The sequence below is a fragment of the Orbicella faveolata genome, unplaced genomic scaffold (assembly GCF_042242905.1).
Source record: "Orbicella faveolata isolate gen_17 unplaced genomic scaffold, um_ofav_v1 contig_13, whole genome shotgun sequence".
NCBI classification, from domain to species: Eukaryota; Metazoa; Cnidaria; class Anthozoa; order Scleractinia; family Merulinidae; genus Orbicella; species Orbicella faveolata.
In genome coordinates, this window is record NW_028301540.1 from 19,258,558 (window position 1) to 19,280,758 (window position 22,201).

The window sequence follows — 22,201 nt, forward strand, 5'->3', positions numbered from 1 at the left end:
GGAAACATTTCGCCACGAAATACCCGGCAATCTCTTTTTTCGGGTGGATTTCTTTCCATTTTCCTTTCGCCTTGTAGAGTGTGTCTTTCTCGATTCTCGCAATTGTTGCGCGGATTGTGCTGGTTGCAGCTTCTCAGACCGCCACTGCGTGCACGACGGACGTCTGCATGTAGCCCCTTTTCCGCAGGGCTCTTTCCAAAGCGTTCGCGATGCTCGCCACAACTAGTTTTGCGACCCCCTTCTCCCCACTTGTGCAATGGAGTTTTCCTCTCTGGAAGACGCACTCCTCTCGAGAAACGTAGCCAAAGACAAATATGTCGTCTATGAATGCCGGCAGACCCTCCAGCGGGCGCAAATTCGTGCTACCGAGGTTCCCTTCCAGATAGTCTACCTTGGAAATGTCGGACAACAGGTTGCTTTGGTACGCGTTTTCCAGAAGAAGGTGCGTTGCGACGGATTTTTCGCACCAGAGGCCCATGCTTCGGAAGGTTTGTTTTATCGCTGTATTTGCTGCGTCTTCGTCTGCTGCTGTGTCTGCTGTGTCTGCGCTTCCGAAGGTTTGTTTTGCTGTGTCTTCGTCTGCTGCTGCTGCATCTGCGCTTTCGAAGGTTTGTTTTGTCGCTGTATTTGCTGCGTCTTCGTCTGCTGCTGCATCTTTGATTTCGAAGGTTTTTGCTGTGTCTTCGTCTGCTGCTGCATCTTCTTCGTTTTCGAAGGTTTGTTTTTTGGTCGCTGTATTTGCTGCGTCTTCGCTTTCGAAAGTTTGTTTTGTCGCTGTATTTGCCGGGCCTTTGTCTGCTGCTGCATCGTCGTCTTCAACTGCTTCTACTGCATCTTTGGCTCTTGGCAAAAATAGAGCTACAACATTGGCAGGTTGGAGAACTATTGTTGTGTTGTCGAAATCCACAAGTTTTTGTTGCAAAACGATTTTTGTTCTGTTTTTGTATCTATTGTCTAATTGGGCGCACTTTCGACAACCGAAATTTGTTCTCCCAAAAACAAATACCTGCATCCATTTTGCAACCAAAAGATGTGTCCTTTCTCCAAAAATGGTTGTCGGAAAAAAAAAAAAAATGCGCTCCCATAACGCTCAAACTTTGCGCAAATACAAACAAATCCAATCCAGCGGGATATCGAAAAAATAAGAAACCAGGTTCGGGACCAGGTTCGAGAAGAATATAGAAAAAAACTTGCGGATTAAACAGCAGATTTGAACTAAATTTTGAGCGAAAAAACACAAAACTTTCTCTTAGTCTTATGAAAAACAGGTGATTGCGTTACACCGCGTTACCTTCGCGCGTAACTTTGCGTGACTGGGTGACGTTACTGTCACGCGTGATATTGCGTGACAGGTCACACAAAAGGGCAAAACCCTGTCAGGGGTGCTCGTTGGCTGTTGTTTGTGCCTAGCCCCGGCTACAATCTTGGACAGAATAAAATGGAACAATTATCCCCCATCCCCCCCAAATCAATGATGAAGGCGCGAAGGAGCAAAAGCGCGCCATTTTGGCATCATTGAAATGGGGAGGAGGGGTGGTACAGATGTTCCATTTATTTTGTCCAAGATTGTATTTAAGGTTTCAACGTGACAAGACAAAGGGAGCCAGTAATTAGGAACTAATATGTGAACACATTTATCGGCAGTACAAGGAAGTGGTCTGTCGCAGTCACGCGCGTCAGAGCTCAATGGTAACGCTGATAGCCTAAGTTTAGGCACTACAAGTAGAGTGTATTTTGATAACAATGAATAAATAAAAGCGTCATTCTAACCCCAACTTTCCAGAGTAGTACTGCGATTAATAACGAATCATATTAGTGCTCGAAAAGCTCAGTACAAACATGCCATTGAAAAAAAAAGAATACTGAACGAAACACTGAGTTTCAGTACAAATTCCTGAAGACAACTTCGAATTTCACATTAAGCGAGATGTTTAATACAGAACAATCTGTCGTATTTCACAGGAGTTGATCAACAAAACTCTCGAGTCTGTGAATAGTCGTATCACCGCCACAATACGAAGTAATGACGGAAGACTGAAGTCAATAAAACTACCGTTCTCTATAGGCACTTGCACCATGTTAAAACGATGCTTACACGTTTAAGTGACGGTTTACGACATATTTCCTACGATTTAGGTTGGTTTTGGGACGGTTTAAAACGGTTTTTGACGATTTAAGCGATCAATAAAATAGAAACTGAGCTAAGAATATTATTTTACTGCCCTGCTACAAAACCGTGCTAAACCGTAAAAAATCCTCAATAAAAACTTCTAAATCGTTGAATTTGATTTCAACGTAGATAAAAATCGTGCAAGACTCTTTCTTATAAAGAAAACTATTCTACAGAAAGAAAATACTTCGATAGGAAAATGTCCAATAACTGCCTGAAAAGTTAAGGCTTTCAGAAAAATAATGGAACGAAAGCGTGAGGGCTTAAGTGGCGCACTGGAGTAGCGCGTAAATCGCGGGTCAAGGTGGAGTGTGAGAACTGTCCCGGGTTCGAGACCGTTCTCCTCGTCTGCTGTTTTTCTTTCTTTCTTTCTTTTTTTTTTCTTTCTGCGGGTAAGTTGAAATCTATTATTTTTTTGTCGTAAAATCTGCTGGCAAACAGTGCCAATGCACTGCTATCAGTTCACTCTGTCTCCCTCACATCAATGAACTCTCCCTCCACGTGCACCATTGCCATCCACATATTGCCACCACGTCAGAGGTGCAAAAAAAAAAAAAAAAATCAACTTGTGAAGGTATCGATAAGGTACTTTTAAAAGGATCGCAATTCAAAATTAAATTCTGAAAAACTAAGAAAACGAGCTTAATCAGAGATGTGCAACGTTTAATATTTTTATTTCCCGCGCGCGCAGTACAAACAATAAAAATATATTCGGCTTGGCTAAAGAAATAACTTTGCTTTTGGCCAACGCTTCAACACGCACTTATGCATATTCAATTTTCATATTAATAAAGTACATGACACACCAAAAATAAACCATGTCGTGATTTTATTTCAATTCTGCTTCAATCGCTCACAGAGATCATCAGATTATATTTCGGCTAACGTTCTTTTCCCTTGGTTATCGAACGTGCGACAACAGATCAGATGTGATCTGCATAGCAAAGATAGCTTCTTGTAACGCCAGTGTGGTCCTCAGACAATCTTGGACAGAATAAAATGGAACAATTATCCCCCATCCCCCCCAAAGCAATGATGAAGGCGCGAAGGAGCAAAAGCGCGCCATTTTGGCATCATTGAAATGGGGAGGAGGGGTGGTCCAGATGTTCCATTTATTTTGTCTAAGATTGTAGGTCTTTTTCGCGCCGCTGACAAGGCGGCTGTGCCGTTTTACCTCCGGACGAGGTTTGAGGTCGCAAGGGACCTGTGAGCACCCCCAGTCACTACTGGGGCGGGGCGGGTTCACCCGGGGTTGTCACCGTGGACGGTCTCACCCCATACCCCTGACAAGCGCCTGTACGTGCCGTATTAAGAATCGGAGGTGGCCACCCTTACATCCAAAAGGACCCTCATTTGCTCGCTGATAAAACGCAAATTTACTCAAGCTATATACATTGATCCAGTCGCCGCTCCTATCACTTGTGGTGTTGCTTCTCTGTCCTTCGCAAGTTTTCACACATACGCATGCGCTTTGGGTGGCGAGATGATGTCATACTTGAGCTATATTTAGAGCTTGGCTGAATAAATTATATCCCAACAGCAGTTCTGAAGGCCAAAATGATTGTGCTGTTCCACGCTATTTGCTTTATTTTCACGGAACTTTCTACGCCCGTTTGGCAGAAAGAGGTCAGACAGATAACATATCAAGTCGTTGAAGCCATGCGAGAAGCAGAGGAGACCGAGCGAGGCCTTTTGTTCAAGGAATAACACATGTTACGAGCGATCGAACGCTGCGATCAAATCTTGCTATTTTCTCGTTTCCTCCTGCTGGCTACACTTCGGCAGCTTCTGTGGTGAAAAAAATCTTACAGCGCGTTGACTGAGCGTATTTTTTTGGTAAATTCTGTTCTGGTTCGTATTTTCAGCCCAAACAAAAAAATCTTTAGTTGTCCTCCATGTTTTTCAGTACTGCTCGTCCAAGGGGCCTGGGGAATATTTGGTTCCAGTCTTCTGAGAAAAACGTCACGCAACTCACAGATTTCAAAACAAAACTTTTGCTTCGAACGAAGATTATATCGTCGCCGCTTAGTAAAATTTCTGAAAGATTTCGGCGTAGTCGTTCTCGTCATACACGGGGTAGCCAAGTTAATGTTTTTCTCCATTTTTGTAACACTCGTAACAGAGTCCTTCTAGGTCGCAAGAGTTGCATTACGGCAAAACATGACGTATCCAATTCTTGATCGTTTTTCGCAGATGGGTGCCTCTTCAATCTCGTCATGTACCTCGTCCCAGCCCATTTCCTTTCTTTGCCTCCTTTTTATTGCGAGATACTCCTTGTAAATTGTCTCACGCAGCTCTGGGGGGAGGTTTTGAATGGCCTCGGAAAGTTGACAGTTGCTTGTTTGCAGAACATCGAACGAATATCTTGCGGCAGCCATGTCGGCGTATAAACTGTGCATATACGTGTTCAATACGAAAAAAATTTTGGCGCACTTTTGAATATAATCAGTGCGGGCATTTCTTCAAGAAAAAGAATTTGTGTGCCTATTGATTGCAGACGTTACAGTTTCGCTGGAGCGCTCACGCGTTTTTATTGTTGTACTGTTGCGTGACACACACACATGTAAGATGAGGGTTCTGGACGCAGCTTTTCTTGCAGCCTTTCCCCGAACCCCGGGGTGGGGTGGGTGGCGGGGTTCGGGGAAAGGCTGCAAGAAAAGCTGCGCCAGAACCCTCATCTTACATGTGTGTAAAGTTTGTCATCAGTCATTGGTGGGTGTCGATCCGTCTATCGTTAGTCAAATAAGTCGGTTTTTGGTCCGTGTATTGTAAAGTCGGTCTGTTAGAAGTCCGTTTGTCGGTTTCGTTTCCGTCATGGATAAGTCGTTTGTAAGGCGCCGGTAGTTGTTGGCGCCAGAACCCTCATCTTACATGTGTGTAACTTTACATGAGTCTTTCAGCCAATACCATAATGGCTATACTCACCAATCACGTTCAACGGACCAGACTTATAACATCATCGGCTGACAAACACTATTCACTTGACTCTGAAGATGACTTCTGCTCAGGTTGTCGAAATGTTAGTCACCAACAACAGTTCTTTTCAGAACTACACTCACCCGGACGATCACACTATACGAACTGTTTTTAAGTTGTTGTTTTTTTGTCTTTTTTTTTAATTATGTAGGCTGCTACCGGTGTAAATTTATCATAAAATGAATGGTTGCTTGGAGCCTCGTTTCTGTGCAGGAAATTTGACCACGTGACAAATGAGAATATTATCAGTGCAACCGTATCATCGAGGGATTAATATTGAGAGTTTGCCAAACTATTGTGAACATTTAAAAATAGTTATATGCGTTTTTCTGGTCCAGCTTCGCTTTCATGCTAGGTCACGTGACCACCTCATAATCAGCAGCTGTCACTAAATGATCAAATTGCGTATTTCTGCCAATTTTGAGTAAGTTTGACAAGCTTTTGCAAACATTAAACATAGTATTATTTTACTCCAGCCTCATTTTCATGCTAGAAAATCACGTGACCACTTTATAATCAGTTGTCACCAAATAATCAACTTACGAATATCTGCCAGGTTTGGTGGTTAACCGATGGTAATTGATGAGGCTGTAAAGAATTTAATGTACCAGTCTCGTTTTCATGTGGGCTGATGTACGTCCGATTTTCAACCCTCCTCAATTAAAACCCGTCCCAGCAAGTTGCAGAGTTGCCACCAAAACGTTTCATGTTTACTAGACCCTAATGAGCACTTTCAGACCGGTGACTTACTTTCAGCACGAAATTTCCACGGGACTTAGTTTTTACGACATTTGCTCCCAGACTATTAGGCCGTAGTCCCTCCTTTCGCGTTCCTGTCGCCTATAGGAGTTCGCGCAGCCATTATTTTTCGCGGTTTTCTTTTGCGTCTCGCACGATGGACTAAGCGGTACTTTCTTTGCGGTAACGTACGTCTCGGACAATGATGACTTCTTGGATCTTTAGGTTGATCTTTGTTTGGTGGAGAATTGTGAAACCAACAAGATGGGTTTAGGATTTGCCACTCGATCACTCCTGGAAATACTGTAATGAATCAATTTTATATATTTGCCAGTCTAAAAATCGACATTCCACTCGTAGCAGGATGTTTGTCACATGAACCTAGTTTAATAATGACCTCGGCTGTAGCCCAGGTGTGGGGCATTTGGGCTATGGTAACCAGAAGGTCTATCTCTAGACCGCTCGAGTTGTTTTTCCAATGTTTGACAGCAAAATCACCTTGTGACCCTAGAAAACACAAGGATGTGTGGATGTTGCGGCTGCACATGTTGCAAATGTAGGTATCTGGCTGCTCAGATTGCCTTGGAAAGAGGGCACTAATCAAATCATCACAGTAAGGATGCAAGTGCTACAGTACTCTTGAGGAGTAGTCACTTTAAACAATTCCAACAGACAAAGAAAGAATTTGGAAAACAATGAAAACAAATTTTCAAACTATTTTCAGAGATCAGTTGGAACAAAATCTGGTCCACAAAGTCATGCAGTTTATTTTATTTATTTTAACTAATCAAAATGACTTTTTCAGGGCCACTGCTATATATAATTGAAAAACACAATACTCAATACATTCAAGTACGAATCCTGGACACCTTTAAACAGTTTCACACCTTCAATCATCTAGATCAATGAAGAAGTAAGCTTAAGTCAACTCCAGGATTTATATAATGCATACAGTGACACGTAAAATAAATGCCTAACATTTAATTCACGACGTATTTACAAAGGTGTAACTCTCCTGTCAATATATTAATACTCATAAGATTTCTACATAATTTTACATGAGAATAGTGTGATTCCTTTCTGTATGAAGCTAAATATTATAGTCAAAATCACAAGCTAAAATTCAATGAAACCAGTATCAGCATATGCCTTTTGACATGCCATCTAAATACAATTATGTTAAAATTTGTACATGTATCATTTTTATTTTACATTTTTGACTAACCTAGAAGCACTCCCTCCTGTCCCACATCTCTGGTTAGTTCTTGTTCACGAGGCCTTCCATGCAGGAGAAGAGGCAGTGCTACAGTCTAAAGTGGTTTTTACACTATGTCAACAGCTAAGGTGGAACAAAATCCATAATCTTAAATATCATTCAAAGAGAGCAGCTACCTTGGCTGACTGAATAGGCATAGCATTTATTCAAATCAGAAACTCTTTTGATATATTAAATTTTGCTTTTCTTCATTCAGTTGACCTGCAGGTTACTAAACATCTGATATCACTCAGTGCTTCAAACAATTGAACATGTTGTCAATACAGTCAAACCACTCCTTATGGACACCTCTCTGTTGCAGACAGTTCTCTCGGTCCTGACAAAATGGCCATGGGCACTAAATCTCAGCCCCAGAGAGCAAATTCATATAAATGTACCCTCTCTACATTGGACAAAGCAGTGATATTTGTCACAGTTTACTGTTTGTGGTTTCAGATCAAACTGATCAATTGTTCTATAATGCATATTCACACTTTACATCAATAAAAGTACATTGCTATCTCCATTTTTTCTTTTAGTCGTGAGTAACATGAAATGGTCTGTTAAATGTCTAATAAAATATTTAGATGCACCTCAAAGAATGCTTGGGTCAGGGTTGACTTAAAAACACTTGATACTAACACTGGAGCCTTAACAATGATGTCACGTCTGTGACCTCTAGAAATCAGACACTTCTCTGACATGGACACTTTTTCAATCCCTTTGGTGTCCATATTGGAGAGGTTCGTCTGTAATTGCATTTTTACATTTGAGTGACCTATGAAAATAAATTAAATAACAAACTAACTGAAAATATTTAAGCTGTGCACAAAACAAGGAATTTCTTTGAAGTGGTACAATGATTAATCTTCTACCCCTTGTTATTTTACTGGTATCAAAGAGAATTCCATGAAAGTTTAAATATTGGATTTTTTCTGTTTTCAAATATCTTTGTTAGTTCCCGAGATATTAAAGTTTGAAAAATTTGTAAAATATGCAAGTTAGAGTATTAATGATGCCCCATACCAATCCAATTTTATATCAAGTATATAAATAGAGTCATCTAGGTCAATTTGCTGCAGAGACCATTAAAACTTGGCAGACTAATAGTTCTACAGGTAACAGATGGCTACGAGAAATTCAGTTCCCATGCTAGGTTACTAATTTCCAGTCCCCTTGAATTGTTTTTTCAACATGTTAGTGATTTTTAGCTGATAAAAAATTGAACCAGGCCAAGAACTCAACCCAACATATTTATATGGTTGCAGATGAGGCATGACTGGCAAATAACAAACAGGGATGCAAAAGATGGATCATAGAAAAACCTTTAACACTGGAGAGTTCTTGAACCAAGTATGTTTCCATGGTAACAAAATTGTTTAAGTGCATATCATAGAACACACCTTGAAGAGTCTTACTATAAAGATTCAAACATTTCTGATACAATTTGTCTGAGATATCTGTTTCTTCATTTCTGATGAAAATTTTGGTTGATTCTATGATGCCATCACTTGGCTAATTTGCATATTTTAAAATTTAAGACGGATTCCACTCAAAGTTCGCGCAATAAGTGCAAAAATTATTTACTAAAAATCCACTCACAGCACAGTAACTTTTGGAATACTATTTAAAACAACTCACTTTAGTTCATTTCTCTAAGTGACCCCACAATTAAATTCTCAAGCATTCTCGAGAACGTTAATATCAAACCTCGTAAGAATGCTTAAAGCGTGTGTTACTGTTTTTAAACTAATGCGAAACGTGTTTTAATTGAAAAAATATGGATAACTTCATGTTCTATGTTCTCTCGCAAGGTCAGCTAAGTTCATTCTTAGCTGTATTTAAAATATTACCATGCCGTGAGGTTTTTTTGGTAACTTAATTCTTGCCATTATTGCTCAAATGTTCTGCGGAAATCATCATAAATATCTCTGGAAAGAGAAGAGATATTTAAAAATGGTAAGAAGCATTTTTCTTCTGGTACAGACTACTGTTTTAAAATGGCTGAGATAGGACAGATTCAAATTTCATCATAGTAGCACGTTAATGAACACCACGCATTCCTAGTCTACAATTTTTATCTACCAATGCAGTATAATCATGCAAGTCTTGCATAATGCTCTGGCCCTTTAACTACTTGATGTAACCATAACAAATGCAACTATTTTAAAATTCCATAATCTCTTAACACTTCTCAGTTTACACAGGAAATGGTAGAGAAAATGGTGCTTTCCTAAACAAAGCAGTCTTATTGTGCCTGCAGCTGCTGTGTCAAGCCTCTTAACCTACTGAGTGCAGATCATTTTGAGGGAAGAGTGGTTACAACAGAAGGAAATTATGTCAAAATAATCATTGTTAACTGATGCACGTGATAAGAAAATTAAAGATGTTTAGAAAAACTTCTTGACAGAGACAGAAATGTGCATGACAACAGTTCAATGTAAGTCCCAGTGACTGGCAAAAATCAACCTTTTATTGTCACATTGTTTTTGGTCAAACTTGTTAATTAGATCAGAGGGTTTAAATAATTAAGTCAGCCAGTAAACCTGTTTATCCCCTCATTACACCAAAACTATTACGGCTGGCTTTTCTCTTTTTGCAATCGTGATGATACAGAAAAAAGATAAAAACAGATTAGGGGGTAATAAAATAAATAAACCTGGGGTATCAAAAGATAATGCCCTCTGGTGAAAAGAGTATCCTTCAAATTTCACAGTTGCCCCAGAATCTTCACTTGTCAGCCAATTGTTCGTTAATTTTTTTTGGACAATCTTGCAGTCTCAGGAGTTTATTTACTTTAAACATACAATGATGCCTGTGGGTTTCAACTTTTATATCACATACACAGGCACCAACACCTGCCTTACAAACTTTACTTTGTAAACTTCGAATTTAGCACTTTTGAGAAATAGGTCAACTTCACAAAAGAAAATTATCTAAGGACAAAGTCTGTATTTAAGTCGTACTTCCTCACTACCTAACAAATCCTGTGATTTTTTGGAGGAAAAAAATCCGAAGGGTCATCTTTGGCCAAATAATTATTCCACATTTGGAACATTTCTAGAAGTCAAGAAATCTTATAATTTGGAAATAGTTAGGACATCGCACAAAGCCCTGATAAAATGTCTCTTGTTTTCTTAGCATGCTGAAAACAATGTGATGGTATAACATGAAATTTGTATACTTGAAGTAAGCTTACACTATTTGAAATTACTAACAATAAAATACAAGTCAAGATTTACAGGTGTGTGAATCTTGACATTTTAAATACTGGCTGAACCTTTTAGAGAGGATAAATTGTTTCCTTTCAAATAATTGACAGTAGGGCTTCACTAGTATGATACAAAAAATAATCTGCGGTAAAAGTTATACTGAAAGTGTGATAATAAATATTCCATTACAAGCAAACCACTCAAGAGGAATGTACTGACAAGGGAGAGCATTAATTTGACTGATCACCTTCTTTACCAGTCATCCAATAAGTGACCATCTTGCCTTTTCCTTTCACTGCTACTAAGCCACGGCATTCAAAGGTGTATCCACGTGTAGACAGAATGTTATAGACACTTTGTGTCACCTATAAGATTCAAATGAATGAGAAGTGTATGTGGGCAACTGTCTAAACTTGCATGCTCATGTAGAGTGTACCCTAAATTGTCCTTAAAGCAAGTAAATCTCAATAGCAATAACAACAATCCCTTTTCTTTTAGGGGTAAAATATTTAAACAGGCTTAAGAAGCCCTTGATGTTTTGCTGGTTCATTTCAAACCACTTGTATATGATTTAAACCCTGTTCCAAGACATAGACTTCAGGTCTACTTTAACCATTGAGCTGGTCCTTCATCTTGCCTTAGAAACAGATAAATAACAAAGAGAAGTACTTTTTAACTCCATTTGACCAAACATGTAAAATTTATCTTTGTTTACAGCAATGGCAAATGGAGTGATTAGTTTGTCTGTGCTGGAGGTCATCAACTGCACCATATTAGTGCTCTTCATCAGTGAAGCTCATTATAGCAGAGCTCTGGCGGCCCAAAGGGCCCGCCAAGCGGAGCCCCACACTCATATAGGAAAGAAAAGGAAACCCATGAGTTGATTTTCTCGTGGTTATCATGGCTAGCAGTATTACTCGTGGGCACATACGCACACAGCGACGACGACGACAACAACGACGACGACGGAGTCGCACAACATGGCAGCCATACTCCAAATAATAGGTTGACAGAGACATGCACCTTGGTTTACCGTGTACTTCTTTGATATTGGACATCCATGTTATGATCAATTGACACCTGTCAAAACAAGGTATCCGCTGACCAGTATCATGTGACCATATTGCGGACTCAAGTTTACAGCTCATAGAGGTTGCATGTTTTTTTGAAGTTGACGCTGACCAAGTGCGATTGGATTGCGGGCTCATGTCAAGTTAACTTGTTGAAAACAGGGCAGGATTTTTCGGAAGCCAGTTAACGCTAACCCAGGATTACTAAATTTCTTAACGCTAACCCAGGATTACTGTATTTCTTATTTTAGATTTTAATACTTTTTATTTTATAGAGGACCTCCCTGAAAACCAAGTATTTACGTGACGGCGCTTCCTCTTTAGAGATTGTTTTTATTATTATTATTATTATTAAAAGTTAACCGAATTATAACTTTTTCTTCCATACATTTTTTTTTTTGCTGCTTTGTTTTGTGTATTGATTATTAAAACTCAAAACAGAAGGCCAAACAATATACAGAAAACCTCACGGCAAAGTTACAAAACTCAAATCAAAATTCTACCTTTTCCTGGGTTAGCTTAATCGGGCTCTGAACAACCCAGCCCAGGAGCTACGCTTTTAGGCTGGCCTAAATCTCTACATTAGATTAGATATTCCTCAGGTCACTGTAAGTGTAAAACAAAATAAATCCACAAGTGCCAGACCTGTATGTGCTTGGCCTTTCCAGTGCTGTACATACGGCTGGCGACATTAACTGTATCACCCCAGATATCATACTGAGGTTTGTGGGCACCAATGACTCCAGCGACTACAGGACCAAAATTTAATCCTGAAAAGATAGACACTCAGTAAGTTCCTGTCACACCTTATGTACATTCTGCAGTAAATTTACATAGCCTGCAAATGAAGCCATCCATTACTCCGTCACTTAAGGCATAGTGATTTTAAGTGCACTGTTTGCCATACAAGTCTTCCTGTAGCATTAATGCTGTAAGTGTGCCCTATTTTTACATGGCCACAGCTTCTTTAAACACTATATCTGTGTTTTCTTAGCTATTTAAAATTTTATATGTTGTGATTTATCTTATTTTAAACTTTTGCCACAGTTAGATAACAACCAACCCAAGTCAGAAATACAAAAATGTTGGGGCACTAAATAGTCTTGTTTTGGAAGCACACCTTATTGAAGACCATGCTGTTTCTAGAAGCTTTGGCCATGCAATGTTATATATCTCATTCATTGCTTTCAGTGAACAAAAGGTATAGTGGAGATTTCTGGATAAAGTGGATCTACTGGTTTCAACACAAATAGGCCCACTTTGCAACATTTTCCACCTGCTATCATTCTTTCACACAGACTACAGTATAATATATTGCAGTATCAAAGAGAAGATGATTTTAATTCAAAGAATGTTGAAATTTATTTGAACTTGAAAGGTTATTCTCTCTACTTTAACTCTGCTTCATGGATTTACTTGTTCCATAATTGATGAACTTATAATAAGAGAAGTCCCTACAGAAAGATACATTCTTGTAAACAAATCAAATCCCTATGACTGTGAAATATCAGGAGACTTCACATCAAGTAACAATGCTCTTTTCTTACCCCATCAGAAGTCGGGTCACACTTAAGCTTTAAAATCCTCTTCCATTAACAGAAACCTAACATGAGGGTACTCTAAATATCGAGAATTGACCTCCAAAACTGAAATCACAGATTTCTTCATATTTGCCAAGAGAAACCCTTTGGTATTTTCGAAAATAGGACTAAAACTCGCCAGAGTGTTTTTGATTTTGAGAAATCCAACAAAAAGTAGAACTGCGATTTCTGCGCTGCGGCCACCATTAAATTCAGCCAAAAACTTGGGCATATTCACATCATTCTCAAAAAAGACAGCTCAGTCTATTCAAATTATCTTTTACATGTATGTTTGGTATCAGAATTACAACACAAAGGTATAAAAATATTGCCAAGAAGTCCATTTTCACTTTGGGTTAGAAGCGCCTGAAGATTGCTAGTTTTTGCACTTTGAAAAAACCTTAAAATAGGGCGTTTTTGAAGGCAATTTTCGTACATTGGTACACAGAAATTTTAAATGAAAAGTACATTTGTGCAAAGCCCTGATATTGTTTTACAGCATAAAAAATTCAGCTTGGACAATTGAAAAGCTGTATAGTAAGACATGTGTAAGAAAAGGCTTTTTACACGTAATTTACAGTTCAATTACGAGGGTCATACAAACACAAGTAAATGGGTGTCGCCACCTCTGAAATTCAAGGCTCAAAGAAGCACTCTGGTACATGGCTTGACCCAACAAGACTACACTCCAGGGAAGATCAGTCATTTCAACTACACATTGGGCAAAAAAAAAATAGGGTAAATACAATGGCGAACTGTGAGAATATTTTCAAAACACAGGTCACTTGAGTAATATGACCTTCCACGTCAGTCAGAAATCAACACATGGCAGCTCTTAATTTGACTTTCACTTGTTGGAATACATGTTTGCTTTTGTTTGCTTTGCTAGCATATCCCCAGGTAGAAGAAGCTAGGCTTTTGAATTTAGAGGCATCTACCTGCAATATAATAAGAACAGCTGCAGTATAATTTTTTAAAATTTGACCCACTTTGCATTTAGATGGTTACGATAAGCTGAAGTTGATCGCCAAATTACACATTAAAATTCACTTTTAGAAAACAGCAGTATTAACAAGGATGCAACAATCAAATGTACTTAATGGTTAGGAATTATTCCTAACCTTAGTGAGTTTTTCCTGACAGGAAACCACAGCAGTTTTAGAAAAACGCAGGGTGAAAGGACCAAGCCTTGTCGCATGTGACAGAAATGTAAATTGGTGGGGAGGTGGTAGAGGTTGGAAAGATTGGGGTGAAGGAAGGGCAGCAGTGTATTGGTGGTTTCTCGTACTTTAACTGCACTTTTTGATGGGCGAGTGCATTTTTACAATGTGCCTTTCACAGGCAGCTTAATCAACTAGTGAGACAATCTCAGATAGTGCAAATTATGGCTCTGATACAGTAGTCACACAGCCCCACTCCTGCCATTCTCTCTCTTGGTAGTCAACTAGGCCTTTTCCTCTTTGCAGAATATGAGGGGACAAAAATGTGATAAGGCATAATCTTAGCAATGTGTATGTTTCATGTGCATATTTTCATTCAAGGCCCAATAATAACTTACAATTACCGTTTGTCAAGACAGTTTTGAATTTTATCGTAGTGTTTTACTTTGAGTTTTGTTCATTTTAAATTCAATAATACATAGAAGTAGAATATGTGACAATTTTACTTCCCACGCAAGCGTTTGTAACTTGACAATTTTGTTTTCCTTGCCAAGGTATGAACCATGATACCCTTGTTACCTTGAAAATATAAGAATAGATGTACATTTTTTTTACTCACTGTTGGAAATGAATGGAATACAGTTTAAAATCTTATGAAAATTCGAAAGGGAACGATGTCATTTCATTCAAAACGCAAATTTTCATTTCACTGATAAACAAGAACTAATCTAATTATCCAATAGTCACGTTGAGTCACTGAACAGTGCATTCTTGTTTACATCAAACTAATACACAATGCTATCAATAATTGCGAAGTCTCTTCTGTCACAAATTTACTAGTTCTACATGTATCTAACTTGGGAAAGCTTTGGCTGAATATGAACTTTTTGCTCACCTTATAGAAGAGGAAATAAACTAGTTAAGGAGAAGCAATATGATTCCATTCTTTATTTGAACCCTGGCAAACACACAATAGTTATAAAACAGCAGACAAAATTTCTTGAATCAAGCTAGGGGTGCTTCCAGAAGATACACAGTCACAGTAGCTTTCTTTGCACTAAGAAAGGGATAAACGACGTAACCTGAAATATAGCTGCTATTCCTGGTCATAACGAGAGTGTGGTACCATCCCCAAAAAAGCAGATCTTAACTCAAGAATGGAGTTTATCACACTACCAATGCTAGAACGCATGTGTCTTACAAGGAACAGCACTCTACTTGTGTGTATGATCCCATATGAAATGTATCTTTCACCTAACATATAGTTGACACCGACACTAACTACAGTATTGTGCAAAAGTAACGCAAGCGAAATGCGCGAATTTCGTTCTTTGTTCCTACGACTTTTTGACGAAAGTTCACACGAAAGTGCAAGTGAAATTTCACGGCGTATCGAGCAATAATTCGCATGAACAAAGGGCGATTTTACTTTGAAGTTTCGTTAAGCTAAAGAAGATTCGTGATGTTAGTTCGCTAGGCAGTACACAAAATTTTGCAACGCATTGAACGGCAGTTCAGCAGCGTTCACACAATTTTCTTTCAGCAACTGATACGAACAAACTGTTGTGTAACTTACAAGTGATATATTTGTAAATGCGTGCCAATAAGTTGTTTGTAAATACGTGCCCGTTTGCAGTCATCGATCACCAGTTAAGGGGATAACATTTTACTGGTATCTACGAGAAATATGTTACTAAAATCTTACTCACCTAAAGTTTGCGAAAGGCTTTCAAGCAGCTTCGCTTGCTCATGTTCAGCTCAGGCCCAGTTTCATATGCAGAGAATTAGAATACACTGAACTGCATTATGAAGACAATGAGCTCAGTTTGTTCCACAAACAAAACAAAAACATCTCCAGTTCTGTGTACTTACGCTGCTTAAGTAAACAGTCACAAACAATTTGTGAGAGTTTTTCAATCTGAACACACGTGCGCGCTCACGAATCCAAGTGTTGTTTGTTTCCATTCCGAATTACCTCCATCCCAGTTCCCTCGCAGTTGTTTATTAAAGTTTCTTGGAAGCCCTGGAAAGTTTTTTGGGCCTGCAAAGCCATTTTTAGATAATCTGTACCTAAAAACTGAGAGGTGTATATGCCTGAAACTTCTCGTATGAAGAGAGCCTCTGTTCATATCAAGCATATGCGAATAAAACAGTGCTGTAACCATAGGGTTTGAGACTTTGCTATGGCTTTCCAGCCGAGTGCGAAAACTTCTCAGACCTTTGAGAAACGGGCCCCTGGCCCAAGTTGTTCGAAGGCTGGATGACGTTATCCACCTTTTGAACAACCCTGAACTGAGGTCACTGGGTGTTGCTTTAAGTCTTCGAACAGTTCAAAATTATTTCGCTCCATTTTTGTCGCCTTAATAAAAATCATTGGGACCCTAACTTACAGGGATAGACAGATATGGATGATTGCACCAACGATCCGTTTCCAAAATTTATTGCAAGTTTTAACTTTTAATATGAAAATTCAAATATTGCGGCATAACGAGAATATTACATATATCACAGAAAAACTAGAGAACTGATGTGTGACCTTCCAATATTGCGAGATCTCGGATCAACTGACAATAAGCGGTCTGCAGCAGAGTCAAGCCTTGCTGTTGGCGAGATCTTCAGACAGTGGACGAACTCACGGCAATCCCACAATTTGCTAGCATCTTCTGAATCTGTTGGTTTACAGTCTCATTTTTTCGCATCTGTAAATCTATAAATGCTTTTGCATCCACAGACAACTTTGTTGGTCTTCCCAAGTGTGGTAGATTCACAATGGAGCCAGTAATTTTTAGTTTCTTGATGATTCGAGAGACACCAGCCTGGCTTACTACTGCTTACTAGTAAACCTTTGTTCTTTGATGACCTGAATATTCCAGCTGGGTGGAGATCTTGCTTGTGAAGGAGCTTGATTCGAGTTCTCGTATAATTTGAAACTTTAAATATTAAATGTAAAGCGAATGAGTGAATGATTTCAGGTCTAAGTTATATAAACAAGAACGGTCGCTATGGCAGCAAACTGGCACGGAGACAGGGGTCTGGTGCAAGAAAAATCGCGTGGTTCTACATGCTGCGAAAATGGCATGTTGGCAAGTGTATAACATAGTGATTAAGTACAATTGCATTTATTTATTGGAACTGTGGTGTTTTGGGGTTTTGGATCAAGTCAACAATTTAGCATTCCTTCTGAAATAACCAGGCGAGTTTCATAGCTAACATTTCGTCGAGCTGTGATGCTATTTCAGCAGATTAATGGTTTCTTTCGTACGCAATGATTGGAAAGGTCATTTGTATATTTCACTTAGCGAACTGTGTTTTGAAAACGCTCTTGGCCTATTGATAAACAATAGATCAAATTTTCAGAGGGAGCGCATTATCGTTCGCAAAATTGCAGCGACTTTTCAGGAGCGAATTATTGCTCGAAAATTCGCGGTGAATCATCACACAAAGCGAATTAGTGTTTGAAAAATCATGCGGATCAAAACAATAGGTGTCATGAAAATGCAGGGAAATTTCATGGAAATATCATTTCAAGCGAACTTTCTTCGAAAAGTCCTGAAAAGCTGGAATTTCGTTGAAATTCGTTTGCGTTACTTTTGCACAATACTGTAATCTGCGGATGCATTTCAAGTAAATTGCTTTTGTTCCTAAGGTAACAGCACCACAAAGATAGCATGAGATTTGGGATAACAGTTTTTGTCATGTTTTCAGATTAGCAACTTAAGTATGACACACTTTGCATAATGCACTCGGGTAACTACCCCACCCAGTCCCCGCTTCCTGCAAGGTGAATTGACTAATTGAAATTAATAAAACACACATTTAAGTTTACACCATATTGCAAATAGATGCCTCCAAATTCAAGAGCCTAACTGGGGATAAGTTAGCAAAGCAAAGAAAAGCAAAGAAACGTGCATTCTGACAAGTGAAAGTGAAATTAAGAGCTGCCACGCATTGATTTCCAAATGACATGAAAGGTCAAAGGGTTGGTGAAAGGGTAAATTTCATGTAAAAAGCCTTTTCTTACACTTGTCTTACTATACGGCTTTCCAATTGACCAAGCTGAATTATATTTTACTACTCTTTCATGCAATGTATGCTTCTGTTTTAATTTTAGCCTTAAATCCATAAATACTTGGAAAGGTTTGGTTTCTTCTACAGTCTGACAGGTGGAAAAGTAGAAGAAACCAATCTATAGTTACAGTATGATACAAAAATTGGCATCAAAAGAGGGCAGAAACAAAAGATAACAAGATCTGTTAGATCTTATAACCGCGCTTTTAAAATTTAACTGTTTGCTTAGCACTACCGTCGGAACGTAGTGCACATTCCAAAGCAGTCATTGATGATTCTTTTCTTACTGTAGACATCACATCACTTGATCAACACAAACTGTATTATTGCACCATCAGTGATAGCCGTTGACAAATCTCCGATGACGTAATGGTCTCAATCTAGAACTTTCTTCGGGATATGTATGGGCATGAACGATATGAACGACACAATAATAACACTATTAACAACAGCTTTGTTTCTTAAAAGTCATGATTAAATTTAATTGGTGTTTTCCACAAGTAAAGGGCTAGCAAAGTAGTCACACAAGTCATATAAAAAAAAACCCTATCCCAACCGATGTATCGATTTTGGTTACTCCAGTGACCACAGATTGAAAACGTGACAGAAAATTGCCGTAACTTTCGATTCTCACCAAATTTGTCCTATCCCCCCCTCGGGAGAATTTTGTTAAGTTAGCTAATTTAGTATGCAAGCCACCGTAATGGCGGTCGCCGCTGGCGAAATGTTTATTTGCTCAAAATTGGGGCAAAATCTTTCGGAGATCAGGACATTTGTAAGGATACAGAAAGTAATTTGGGACCGGTTGCTGGCTTCCAAGGCTGAATTTATCCAGAAGTAAGCTGTATTTTCATTTTCGTGCCGAAAGCCACGCGATGAAATATTATCGGTTTGTTCTGCTGTCTTGTTCTGTTTTTTCTCTTGGTCTTTTTTGTAGCCCGCTGAGGCCAGTCTTTCGTCTAAATCAGTTGAAAAAAGTTCGAAAAAGATGTTCCCATTCAAGTTTAAGCTCTCAGGCAATAATTCTGGAGTTTTTTGGCCGAAACGTCGGCTTTGTTATGTTCGTGTTTTTCGGTTGCTATGGGCAACCGTGGCTTCCTTTGTTAGGTCAAGTCTGGGGGGTGAGGTCACAAAAAAATTCTAATTAATTCTGGTTTTGTTCGATTTCGCTGAAATTTTAACATGATAAGGCTGGATTGTTAAGGAATAGATTTACCGCCTGCCGATGTGTGGTAGCTATTAACGCTTAAGTGATATATCGCTTCGAAATCAGGGTTTTGAAGAGATTTTTTTGCAACGTGTGGGTTCGGCGTGATTTTGTAATCAGAGGTTTTTGTTGACTCTGAAGGAAAAAATATGCAGAAAAGGTCATTTCATCGATGATTCAAACGAATATAAATATGTATATGTTCGAAGCGAAATTTCTGCTAAAAAAATATAATTTTTGACGAGTGCTGGGTTTTTAATTTTTTTCCCGCGAAAGTCAGTATCGGAGATGAGATTTAATGTTTCAACAGCTTTTGGCGAGTAAATATCACAGGTTGCGTGACTCAAAATTTGGCCGAGTGGAAGCTTGGGTCTGGTCGCCTACAAATCGAAAAAAAACCCATGGGTAAACCATGAACCGCGCTCGGCCCATGGCCGCGCGGTTAAATATTTACGCAAAAGAGAAGCAAACAAAATGTAAACAAGACACTAATACACAACCTAGAAACAACATTAAAGTGCCTATCACCCTTACCCAGTTATATTAAATTCTGAAAATGTATGTATTTCAAAGAACTTTTCCGAAGAAATAAAACTTATTCTGCATTCCGACATCTTTTTATCGGAGGACGAAATTGGCAATTTGAAGCAAATTTTCTCCATACTGAATTCAAAAAGGAGCAATTGAGAGACTGGGCACTAACAAAGCTTGTGACGTCAACCCGGTATCTCAGTTAGAGAGCATAGCAGACTGTATGGTAAGTTTCTTACTGTAACACGCGAAATATGCCAGGTAGATGTGTTGTTGGTGGGTGCTCTGCCTTCCCAAGTGTGCAGAAGGGTTTAATTTTACACGCCATACCTTTTCTCGACGGCGAACGCCCGGAAGCAAGGAAACGTTGAAAGAAGTGGGTTGATTTCGTGAAACAAAAGAGAGCGAAGTGGGAGCCTACACGAAATTCCTCGATATCCTCGAGACACTTCACTGAAGATGATTATATTTGTCGCTTCAGCTTCATTGATGAAGTAACAAACAAGCCAATCATGCCAAGGCTTAAACGCAATGAAATTGGCATAACTGCTGTGCCATCAGTCCATGCCGAAGCAGTGACAAAAACGCCAGTGGTCACTGAAAGTGCAAAGCGTCGTCTTGAACGGGCGGTAAGATCTTTGTCAAATGTTTCGAACTTCTTGATTTAAGCTATTTTTACTGCGGTAAGAAGCTTTTATTAACGGTATTTTGACGTGTAAACGTCCTGAACTAGTGGATTTTTCTCTTGAAAGCGTGCATAAAAGGTGTGATTCAGCCACAGGCAAACCAAACTGTCAGTCAGTCTTGTAACCCGGGGCTTGAGCAGTCAAACCGACTCCAATTTTAATCAAAAATTACGGCAATTAAAATTTATTTCAATTATTGGACATTGCACACTCAGAAAATGTATGAGCTTTTTTTATACATTTGCAAAGTACTGTGATAAAGTAATAATTTGAAGTTTTTAAAAATTATGGTCTATTATACATGTACAGAATGAAGAGCAATCAACAGTTCCACCCCCTGTAATGTCAGAGTGCTCTGATTGTGAGAGACTGGCCAAAAGAAACCAACAACTGAAGAATCAGCTTATAACAGCAAAAGTAAATGGAGGAGCAGCAGGCTGGAAGTGAAGAAATTGAAGAAATATTCTAAGGAAAACAGAGCAGGTAATGTTTGTTACGTTATAACCTACAACTGTAACTAGTATGCCAATAATTTGAACTTGTCTTTGTGGTAAAATAACTAAAATAAGTATTAAAGTCATTCTTTTCTGTAACATTGTTATTTACATGTAGGTCAAGAAGTTGATCCACCTGCCAACATTGTTGAAGAAACCTGTGATGATGAAGAGGATGAAAACAAAGGAAGTGATAGTCAGCATGAAACAACTGAAGAAGAGCCTGACTTTTCTTCGGACGGTGTATATGAACCTGACACTGAAACTGACACAGCTTCAGAGCAAGAAGACACTAATTTTTCAGGCGACAAGTGCATTTTATCTACTTTCTTTCTATATCATTCAGTACACATCACATCCCGACTACATGTACACCTGTACGTGGATGAATATTATACTGCCAGGTTTGGGGAAATAACCCCAAAAAGTCACATTGAGATTGATTGGTGAATTATTATAATAAATTTGTTTTGTTCTCCCAAAACCATGGGGCAAAACTAGAATTTTGAGATATTAAAATTGGCTGGTTTATGTTACATGCATGCCACTTAGATAGTGCGATGAAGTTTCATGTTGATTTAGATGAGTTTGCAAGTGTACATGGAGCATTGTTCCTGAGTGAGGGCTTACATAGTGTACCATATCTGTATATAGTCTAGTGTTTTCTAATCTTCCATATGATTTATCCAAGTGTTTGTACTGAGTGTTATGACCAGGAGGCCAAACTCTTTCTGTTATAAAAATATGAAAGTTCTCCACATGTTGTTTGATAATACCCCAGCTGGTCCAATGCATTTTAACTTTATATGACAGGCTGATCTAAAATATTTAAGAATAAAAATAAGCGACAAGAGTTTTGCACTTGCACAACATTTCAATGTTGCCATGACATCATTTTCAAGTGAGAAGGAAAAAAAACTTCTCACTTGAAAATAATGTCATGGCATGCAAGTGCAAAACTCTTATCGCTAATTTTTATTCTTAAATGTTTGTATAAATTTAATCTCATTCATCTAAAATAATTAATAAATAATTGTTTTGTCCCCATTCCATC

General features: G+C 38.7%; 2 protein-coding genes and 1 long non-coding RNA gene across 4 annotated transcripts in view; 1 reads left to right on the top strand and 2 right to left on the bottom strand.

The window, feature by feature from the left end:
* Positions 1-22,201, bottom strand: part of LOC149115467 (uncharacterized) — a 309,029-nt gene that overhangs the window by 32,370 nt on the left and 254,458 nt on the right. The gene's annotated exons all lie outside the window — the stretch shown is intronic.
* The window catches only part of LOC110050848 (adenylate cyclase type 5-like), a 205,222-nt gene continuing 189,664 nt past the window's right edge, over positions 6,644-22,201 (bottom strand). Inside the window, exons 22-23 of the mRNA XM_089284950.1 lie at positions 12,067-12,191; positions 6,644-10,716 (exon numbers count right to left, since the gene is read on the bottom strand). Of these exons, the coding sequence (XP_089141076.1) occupies positions 10,582-10,716; positions 12,067-12,191 (260 nt within the window). The 3' untranslated portion in view covers positions 6,644-10,581. The remainder of the gene's footprint in view (positions 10,717-12,066; positions 12,192-22,201) is intronic.
* LOC149115468 (uncharacterized) lies at positions 20,940-21,318 on the top strand. Its single transcript, XR_016206058.1, has 2 exons — positions 20,940-21,136; positions 21,266-21,318. It is a non-coding gene; the product is annotated as an uncharacterized LOC149115468 (long non-coding RNA).